General features: G+C 38.8%; 1 protein-coding gene across 4 annotated transcripts; it reads left to right on the forward strand.

The window, feature by feature from the left end:
- Positions 1–1,311: 1,311 nt before the first annotated feature.
- pnisr (PNN-interacting serine/arginine-rich protein) lies at positions 1,312–10,091 on the forward strand. Of its 4 annotated transcripts, none has more exons than XM_079895213.1 (12): positions 1,312–1,366; positions 1,970–2,077; positions 2,161–2,343; positions 3,671–3,903; positions 3,991–4,159; positions 5,005–5,195; positions 6,090–6,233; positions 6,312–6,411; positions 7,033–7,086; positions 7,390–7,581; positions 8,265–9,297; positions 9,633–10,091. In XM_079895213.1, exons 2-12 carry the CDS (start codon positions 1,987–1,989, stop codon positions 9,661–9,663), a joined length of 2,421 nt encoding a protein of 806 aa, XP_079751339.1. In that variant the 5' UTR covers positions 1,312–1,366; positions 1,970–1,986; the 3' UTR covers positions 9,664–10,091. The 4 variants fall into 4 exon arrangements, with proteins under 4 accessions (XP_079751339.1, XP_079751341.1, XP_079751340.1 ...); XM_079895215.1 differs by having other exon boundaries at positions 8,268–9,297; XM_079895214.1 differs by having other exon boundaries at positions 1,356–1,645.
- Positions 10,092–10,640: the final 549 nt, after the last annotated feature.

Genomic DNA, 10,640 nt, shown 5'->3' on the forward strand with positions numbered 1-10,640 from the left:
CCATCTCATTTCTTGCTATTGAACCAGTATTAGCGTGTGCATTTATCTGCTATTATGTGTTGAAGATGCCAGAGATGTTCTCTGGAATGTCGGGTGTATTCAACTCTTGGATGCTTTACATTATTAGTTTGTTGAAGGTTTGGCCTTAAAATTCCTTCATTCCATACAAGCTTCAGTAACAGTGTGGTATTGAATTGCACACTGAAACGATCAATACCATACTGCGCTCCTGTCTTAGAGATTAAATTCAGTTTTCACAAACTGCAACCAGTGAACCTAAAAGGAAAGACTATTACATTACATTCTTATAACAATGCATATCTATTATGTTTATTGTCAATATATAGGAACTGGTCATTTTGATAATGTAACTGCATTATTTCAACAGTTGAATCACATTTTCATAATACTGTTTCATATAAATGGTCCAGTAGTAAGAGAAATTCCATGTAGTCTCTAAATTATTATAAGGTCCTGAAAATGGCTTCCATAATAATTATAAAAACCTATTAACCAATTTTATGCTTAGTAATATTTCAACTTGATTTATAATATGCAGAGGTGTCTCACTGTTTCCATTCTGCTGGGCTCCTGGTCTTACTTTTTTAAGCTGATATATAGATTCATTATCAGTTGTTCATTATCAGTCATTATGAGACAAAACATGCTATAAAATAACAAAAAATCAAGAAGATGAGATTATTTTTAAGTTATGAACCAGGAATCCCAAAGTCTTGAAAAACCTTGGTATATTTTAAAAGTGTAATTGGGTCATTCCTGGGATTTGGTGCCTTTTGTGTCCCCAGTAAAAATCATGATCTTACTGCCTTAAAATGTTAAAAAATCTGAATTTTAAACCTGTCTTAGTCATAAATAACACCATTTCAACTCTAAGCATATTGAAGTTGATTAAAAAAAAAAAGTTATTTAAAACATTTTACAGCATTTTTTACAAGCAGCTTTGTCATTACAGAAGTACCAAAAATATATTGGGCAGCGGGGGAATTTTGAGTAAAAAGGTTGAGAACCGCTGATGATGTGCAGAAATTTGTATGTATAAAACAAACAAGCATTAGGCCTACATTTTATATAGTTCTAACGGTAATTTAGACAATTTCAGTTATTCTTTTTAGTTTATACAGTAAGATCTTATTAGATTTTAGAGGATTATTATTATTTAAAAATATATATATAATAATTATACATTTTAATAATGAAAAATGTGTATAGAAATAGTGTTTCTAATTTTATTTTTATTCATATGATCTTCACGCATATCCACTAGAGGGCCTGTGGGGTGAGGTCACTGTTGGCATTGTTTCCGGGTCATCATTTCATCGCCATTTTACTGTTGAGAAGTGGAGAGGTAAGGAATCGCAACGTGTCTGTAATTCTTCAGCGAACTCCTTCAGAGTCCTGCGCTTCTCATTGGGATCAATTGCGGAGATTAGGGAACTAGTGCATTTTGTGCGTTTATTATTATTAATATTTTTTAAATGAGTGTTGATGTTGTAGACGCGCGGCCTAATGCTTGCATAGCCAGATTGACGACGACGCTTGTGTTACTTTTACTCTTGTCATAATTATATTCAGTGAAATACAGAAAGGTAAATGCACAGAAAGACTTTGTAAAGCACGGGTGCATGTAAGTTCCAATCCTAGTCTGGTTTTGCAGTAGTCTGATTGCGATTGTGTTTTCTCTGCTGTGTGTCTTCGGAACTGCAGCTGTGCGGGTTACATTACAAATATAATGATCCGCAATGAAAAAGGAGGGTTTGTTTTTCATGTCCTTATAAGGAAACTGCTAGTCGAAACAAGTCTTAAATGCTCTATTTGCTGTCACCCTTTTTTTCCCTGTTAATTATGTGCAAATAAAGTGTTTGTTTCATTCACATCTGCGTGTGTATTGCACAAAATGTGTTTTTAGATATTAGTGCTGTATAATCTAACCAATAGGTTTCTGGCACAGGAATCACAAGGTGAGAGATGTGGGACCAGGGAGGACAACCCTGGCCTCAGTGGCCTCTGGGCTCACAGCAGCAGTGGATGCAGTCGTTTCAGCATCAGCAGGATCCAGGTTAGGCCGTTGTTCTTATCTGACTGAGATAACATACACTGATCATGTACTCTAGTTGTTTAAACTGCTAGGGGGTTTTGCAGGTCAAGTGGACTGGGCTGCTCTAGCACAAGCATGGATAGCACAGAAAGAGTCCACCGGAGGGGTTGCTGACCAGCCAGTGATTCAGCCCAATGGCCAGGAGATGCAGAACATGGAACCTCCAGCCCATAATAACCATGGTGCCTTTCCAGGCGATCCCAATTTTGGCAGGGGTTGGCAACCAGGTGAGAAAAATGTTTCAGTTTGACCATGGGCATTTTAAAGAATGTCAAATAAAAGAAATCGAGTAAATCATGCGTCCAGTTTAAGACTCATTGCTTACTGCATTGTTTGTGTCACGCCATGAAATGGAAATTTTATAAATGCGTCTTATCTTAATTATCTTATTGTGAATAATTTATCCAAGCCTGTTTTATTTTTATATATGTTTAATTAAATGAACTTGATCTTCTGATGAAACGACAGACTTCTCTGTGGTGTTGTATGTCAGCTTAAACCCCGCCCCTTTCTTAAAATCAACTATAAGCTCATTCAGATCTGCTTTCATCCAGTCAACAATCAATGGATTGTTTTCATTTTTTATTCATATATAAACATTGCTCACTTGCTATTGGAAATCTCATCTAAATGTTTGCTCAGTCAGTGTAATTGTGTTTTCAATGGACCAATGTCCCCTTCCTGCTTTTTTTATTGTTTGATAATTCATTTTGCTCATATTTACTTAAAGGGATAGTTCACATAAAAATGAAAATTAGCCCATGATTTACTCATCCTCAAGTCTAGGTGTATATGACATTCTTCTTTCAGACGAATACAATCGGAGTTAAATTAAAAATGTCCTGGCTCTTCCGATAATGGCAGTGAATGGCTGTTTCTGTTTTGAAGTCCATAAAAGTGCATCTATCCATCATAATAGGGCCCTCCTAGGGGGTTAATAAAGGCCTTCTGAAGCAATGCGTTTGTGTAAGAGAAATATTCATATTTGAACTTTGCAAACTGTAATCTCTAACTTCCTCTAACTGTCGTACGTGCGTTCACGAGACACTGGCGTTCCAGCGTATCATTTGATTGAAAGCAGAAGTAGCCCTTTCCTATAGGCTGCAGCTAAAGGGTTGCAAAAGATAAGCTATGGTGATGCATCGGAATTTCAAAAACCGAAGATATTCGGCCAAAACACCCAAAAATATTTTTTTAGTGTCGGCCAAAATCGCTGAAATGTTAATGCTTAATTAGCACTTTTCTGATACCTTTTAGTGTTTAATTTGCACCACTTGTATAAGCTACAACAAATAAGCATGTTTAGCAATGTAGATGCATTTTACAGTCACCAAAAATGCTGCTAGTGTAGCAATATGGAAAATTTGTTCAGCTGAAAGATCGAGACAACTGATTTAATTCATCAACTGATAACACAACACCCTGAACAGCATACCGTGTTCAAATACCCACTTAAACACTTTTTCTACTTAAACATGCCAGTGCTGATCATAAGTGCACAGCTGATATGTTAATAGTGTTTAAAATGTGATCTTTCTTGCGGATTGTTTATAGAGTGGGCAATGCATAGCCAGCCTCCTCATCCCCCTCCAGAACAAGCATGGATTCCTCCTGGCCAAGGACCGATGGATGTCGTCAACCCGTCAGAAGACAGTAACAGTCAAGATAGTTTGGAATTTCCTGGAGACCCACACCATGGGGGCTTTCCTCAAAACAGTCATGGGTTTGGGGGTCAGCCTGAGCCTTACCCTATTGGCCCAGTTGGTGTCAATCAGTTTGATTATCAGGTACGCTTGCTTAGGTCTTGGTTATCAAAAGTTATTTCCAATTTCCTAACGTCTGTTTTAGTTACATTTATGTCCATTTCACCTTAGCATGGAGCAGCTCCAACGGGGGCAGCTTATGGACCACCCTCCACCGGGTTTCACGCACCTTATTGGCCTGAAGGACCGCAGAACAGAAGAGAACGGCTTCCTACCTTCAGACCAGAACGGCCCAGATCCCCCAACCAGATGGGAATAAAACCAGAGACGCCTACTCTTGGTGAATATAAATATTGATTAATGTAGATGCATAAGGGCCATAACACACCAAGTCGACAGTCAGCCGTTAGTGATCGTCTGTCGGGCTAGTACATAGGGCTGGAACTAACAATTAATTTTCAGTCGATTAATCTGTTGATTATTTTATTTATTATTTATTTTATCCATTATTTTTCCCGATTAATCGAATAATCCAGTGTTTTAATTTTTCTACCTTTTTTATTTTTTTATTTTTTTCCTTCTTCTGAATAGTCGATTAATCATTTGGCTAATTTACCAATAAATAATAGCCGGAACTAATTTATGTATGAACTTTTAGATGCATTTGTGCAGAGCACCATTTTATTCGGTCTCCGTTTTAAAAATTCCCACACTTTAGATCGGGCTCAACATTTTTGTTATAACGGCTGGTTTTCAGCATGCCCAGGAGTTTGAGCCGCAATCACTTGGATTGAATATTAACCGTATGATATTATCTGGGATTGAAATAATGCGCAACCCCTGCAATTCAACACCGAATACTTTTTTATATGTGTGGGTTATTTGTTATTAGAGACATCTGAGATTGATGGTATGTAATACATTTATTTATTTTTCCACATTTTAGCCATTTTAAAATGTTTGATGGAGTTTTTACACGGCACCCCTGTTGGGAAACGCTGCACTAGTTGACAGTCACTCACTAGTAGTCTTTGCGGTGTGTTCAAGTGCAGCTTTTTGGCGAAGACGCAGCCGACCTTCACCTTCCGTCGCTGTTAGTTCTTTGACGTCGACTTGGTGTGTCTCGGCCTTAAGAAAAACTGCTGTTATAGAGGGATGCACATGGTAACACTGTCTTGGTTCTAGATGCTGTTAAACGGAGGACCTTGCCGGCATGGATTCGAGAAGGCCTGGAAAAGATGGACCGTGAGAAGCAGAAAAAGTTGGAGAAGGAGAGGATGGAGAAAGAGCGTGCTGAAATGGCAATTAATGAAAGGGATAGCGATATAGTAGAGGAGGAAGGTGATGGGCCTCGGTTGCCACGCAAGAGCAAATTTGTAAGCATCTTTTTCAGAATCTGTTTACAGCGAAGGAACCTGCTGAGGTTACTTTGGCAACTGTTGTCCCAGGGTTCACTGACATGCACAAATGTTCATTGACAATCAATTACCTTAAGTAATTCAAAGACCCCATGAAATGGCTCAACAAGCACAATTTTATTTCTCTTGTTGATGTATTTTCCATTGAAATATTGAGTGTGTACACTACTTTTCAAAAGTATGAGGTTAGTAAATGTTATAAAGAAATTGCTTTTTTTTTTTATTATTGCTAATTGTTACCAGAAAATTCTATTTCAAATAATATTTCGAACGTCCTATTCATTAAAGAATTCTGAAAAAATTAATTACAGTTTCTAAAAAAATATATTAAGAAGCATAGCATAAGAAATATTTCTTGAGTACCAAATCAGCATATTAGAATGACTTCTGAAGGATCATGTGACACTGAAGAATGATGTAATGATGCTGAAAATTCAGCTTTGTCACCACAAGAATAAACTACATTTTAAAAACTATTAAAATAGAAAACTGTTACATAAAATTGCGAAAATATTTCCGAGTATTACTGTTTTTATTGTATTTTTGAACAAATAAATGCAGTCATAGTGAGCATAAGAGACTTTTTTCAAAAAATGAAAACTTTCCAGGCCCAAACTTTTGAAAAGTAGAGTATATCTGCTACAACTTATAGGCATAAACTAGCACATAGATGACCTTAAAACTATCTGATAGGGACTGAGCCACAAAACTTCCAATTAACTTCATGGAGTCTTTTAAGTTGTTACATTGCTTGTTAGCTTTTGCACCCTAACACTAAAAATACCTCTCGGCGCTAATGTCATCCGCAAGCATGTGGTCTCTGGTCCAATCATCTACTCCTCTTTAATTCAGGACAGTGATGATGAGGATGGTGAAGATGGTGCCGGCGAGGATGGCGAATCTGGGAGGAGGCTGGAGTTTGGTGGTAGAACTTCTCCTGTCCAAGAAGATCAAAGTGAACCAGAAATGACAGAAGAGGAGAAAGAGTTTCAGCTGGTCTGTTCACACAATCCTCTGTCTTTGCATTCACACTCGTGACTTGTGCTTCTCACCGTTCCTATTTGCTTCTTATAGATGCTGATGACTAAAACTCTTCTCACTGAAGTCCTCCTTGAAGTCACAAATGAGGAGATCTTCCTACTGGCTAAAGAGACTCATCGCAGAGCCACTAAAGGTCTGCTCCTGTTCTCTTCTGTCCGTGCAACTGTGCCTTCACGTTTAATTCTGAGGAAGAGCCACATTAGACTTGGTTATGTTTTGACTGATATATATATATATATATACATGAAGATTTTTTTATCTGACTGATGCACCTTGGTAATACTTTGATAAGCAAAAGTATATTTCTTCATCGGCCATTCTATGCTAATGCAACAGAAGATGAAAACATATCGCAGAGGGAGGGTGGATATGGTCACATAGATGCAGTTAAATGCAATCTTTCAAAGGGTTCCCAGTCAAATCCGTTCCTAGATTTACTTCCTGTAAAACAAGTACTTCCTCACTTCTGTGTTTGCCAGATGGCTTCTCATTTCGAAAGTGACACTGCATTAGTACAGACTGGTTTTCTCCTCCACTGTTTGCCTGTTTGACAGATTTTGTGTGATAACCTTTTTCTTCTCTCCATCCTTTTTTTTTCTTTTCTTTTCTTTCTTTTTTTTTTTTTTTTTTTGCCGAAGGCAGCTCTTGTGAATAGTGCATATGTGTACCCTCATCTCTAGAGACTCTTGCCTATTCGAAAGTGGTGGCTGTATGTGTTTTAACATGTTGTTCCTGTTGTTGATGTGAATCAAAGCTCCTGCAAAACAGCTGGCACAGTCAAATGCACTGGCTTCTCTGACCGGCCTTGGTAAGTGTCTTTACATTTAGGTCCTCCGGGGGGGTGGGGGGAATTAAACGGGGGTGTGGGGGTTCTCAGCTCTCTAATGAACTTTGTTACAAGCTCAAGAGCTCAAGCAGCAGATCTTCTCAAAATGGTTAGCTTCCAGCATCACTTTATAGAAGATTATAAAAACGCATGCTTCTTTTATTAAGGTGGGCTTTAGCGAAGTATTATGTAGTCGAGTAGGTGAGAAAGGAGGGACTGTTAGCTTGCGACTATGAATGCTATGCTCCTGCAGTCCGTTATAAGAGGGGGGCTTTGTTGCCGCAGGAGGGCTGGGTGAGTACGGCTCGGACGAGAGTGAGGATGAGGAGCGGAGTGTGAAAGGGTCGGATTCATCAGATACAGACGATGAAGAGCTACAGCACCGCATTCGCCAGAAACAGGATGCCTTCCGTCGCAAAGAGAGAGAGGAGCAGCAGCTGCAGGAGAGGCTGGCACTGGAGGTACAGACTATAAAAGGTACGTACATCCGTAGTGTGTGTGTATATATATATATGTATATATGTGTGTGTGTGTGTGTATATGTATATGTATATGTGTGTGTGTGTGTATGTATATATATTATATATGTGTGTGTGTGTGTGTATGTATATTTGTGTGTGTATACATTTAATGTATATCTTTTAATATTTAATTTACAAAAATATATATGAAATATAAAAATATATATGAATGTGTGTGTACACACATTATATATAAAAATAAATGTATATATGAATGTATGCCTGTTCCATTTTTTTTATAATTATAAAAAAAGGAAAAATAAATATAAAAAATATATACACTATATTATTGAATGTTACAAAATATATTTTGTAATGTATATTGTTTTATTATAGAATAACTTTTCTTTTTTAAAATGTTATTTATTCCTGTGATGGCAAAGTTGAATTTTCAGCATCATTACTCCAGTCTTCAGTGTCACATGATCCTTCAGAAATCATTCCAGTAGACGGATTTGGTGCTCAAGAAACATTTATCAATGTTGATACATTTGCTCAATTAAATACATCTTTGCTATATATATATATATATATATATATATATTTATAACTTTTTGTGTTATTAGTTGACAAAGAACATAACTATTATTCAACCTTGTTAAATGTGTATTCAATAACTTTTTGTGTTTGTGTTTTCAGAAGATTTGGCATCGGAAAGAGTGAGCAGAGAGAGGGCAGGTTATGAGGAGCAGACAGATTCCAAACACAAACAGGAAGTTAGGGAAAGGGAAGCAGAGCCTACAGTAGAGCGACGCAGGTCGCGTAGTGAGCCTGAGGTCAGTGAGGTCAAGCGTGCGAGCAAAGAGCACACAGGGCGTAACGGAGGAAGTGCCAGCCCCTCGCCGAGTGAGCGACGTAGCCGCACCTCCAGCTCTAGCTCTTTCAGCAGCCGGTCCTCTTCATCCTCCTCATCCTCCTCTCGTAGCTCCTCCCGCTCCTCCTCTCCTAGAAGGAAAAGGCGACGCAGCCGCTCCGCCTCTCGCGGGACTCGCAGGCGCAGCCGAAGTCGCAGCTCTCGCAGGCATCACTCAGAGCGCGACAAGGGCAGAGACAGGAGGCGGAGCACCGAACGTTCCTCTCGTCACAGGAAGCGTAGCCAATCGCGGCAGCGCAGATCCAGCAGGGGCCGCAGGAGCAGGTCCAAAGCCAGTCGCAGCCGCAGCAGAGAGAGGAGGCGCAGCAGGGACCGCAGGCGCAGCCGGAGTCGCAGTACGAGCCGCAACAGGCGGAAACAAAAAGCCTCCAGCAGGGACAGGGACAGAGACAGGAGGAAAGAGAGGAGCCGGAGCCACGACAAGGAGAAGAAGAAAAAAGAGAAGGAATTAGATAAAAAGAAAGACAAACAGAAGGGCAAGGAGAAAGAGGGCGAGGGCAGTTCAGTAAGGGACGAGGAAGACTATGGCAAATCGAGGCGGAAAAAGGAGAGCGAGAGGACCGACTCTCACAGTGAGAGGTTTTCCCGGCAAGACAGCAAATCTAGCAAGAAAGGCTCCACCAAAGCTAGCAAGAAGTATTCCGATTCAGAGTCCAGCAGGAGCAGGTCCCCTTCCCCTGAGGTTAGCAAAGAAAAAAAGTCTAAGAAATCAAAACGTAGTCGATCAAGGTCAACGGAAAAATCTCACAAGTCTGGTAAGAAGGCAAGCCGCAAACACAAGTCTAAGTCACGATCAAGGTAGTATCCATTTTCTTTCTCCTCTTATTTTTTATTTGTTGAACTGCTTTAATTGTTTGTGTGTGAATGATCAATAGTATTTAGAATGTCAACTGTTGCAATTCAAATTAGCATGGTACATTTAAATTTGCAGTCACATAATGTTGAATGTATAATAGCTGAGTTATCCATAAATGGTTGGGCTGTGCTTCTCAAGTGCTACTGAGATTGATATAATTTCCCCCCTTTTCTCATTCAGTGTTGATCCAACAGCTGTTTAAGGTGTGTGTATGAAGCTCTGGATGAGATCTGTTCTAGTGATTGCACTAATAGTCTGTCTCCCATTTCTCTTGCAGATCCACGTCTCCCAGCCGTCGCAAGCGTTGAGGGGTGCTCTGCCTCTTATCTGTGCACTTCTTTTAAAATTCCATGAGTTAACAGGCTTGTCTCATTATCGAGGCAACGTTGTAGGTGAACTCTCCACTCCAAATCCCCTCACTCCCCTCATTTTGTAAATATATGGTATTTTTAAGTGTTGTCTTCAAAACAGATGATTTTGAATGATAGTTTCTTTTTTTGCCTTGTATTATGCAAGACTTGAGCATTCGAGTAGTCAATAGAACCTTGAAACTGTAACATTTTAAGAACCTAACACCAGAGGAAATAAATTCTCATTTAATGTAAATTGTTCAATAAAACAAGAATGATTCTTTCTGTCTGACATGGCCTGTCTCATTTTGTTTGCTGTTTGAAATGCCTTGTTCTGGGTGGAGACAGATTATCAGCAATGTAGAATTATTATGAGCATTATTACATGATTTAGCATTGTCTATAAACCACGTTCAGTGTTCTTTGCACAACAATTAAAAGTTTGATCACTTACCTTCATGTTGTTTTAAACCTGTGACTATTTTTTTCCCTCTATGTAACAAAAAGTGAAAATATTCTGCCATTATTTTCAATAAAAAGAAAGTGAGTGGGGATTGGGATTAACCTCCAAAAGCACTTTAAAGACGTCTCGTGCGCTATTATTATTCTGGAACAAACATTTTTAAGTTATTACTGATAACCGTTAAGCACTGCGGTCGAACCGAGGCAGTGAGTTGAACTCGAGAACTATCAGTCTGATTCGTGAACTCACATCGTTCAGACTGATTTTGTGAACTACATGCATTCTTCCAAAAATCTGTTAACATAGCAGAAATAAAGTACATGTTTGAATTGACACGAGAGTGAGTATGATGAATTCCTATTTTTACGTGAACTCCCCATTCATTTCCTGAATTACATTTTTAGACTCGTGTGAGCCACATTTTTAGTTTATTATCATTGTTTTTTCTTTCGTGATAAGTGCATAATGCTAC

Source organism: Squalius cephalus, assembly GCF_949319135.1.
Source record: "Squalius cephalus genome assembly, chromosome: 15".
NCBI lineage: Eukaryota > Metazoa > Chordata > Actinopteri > Cypriniformes > Leuciscidae > Squalius > Squalius cephalus.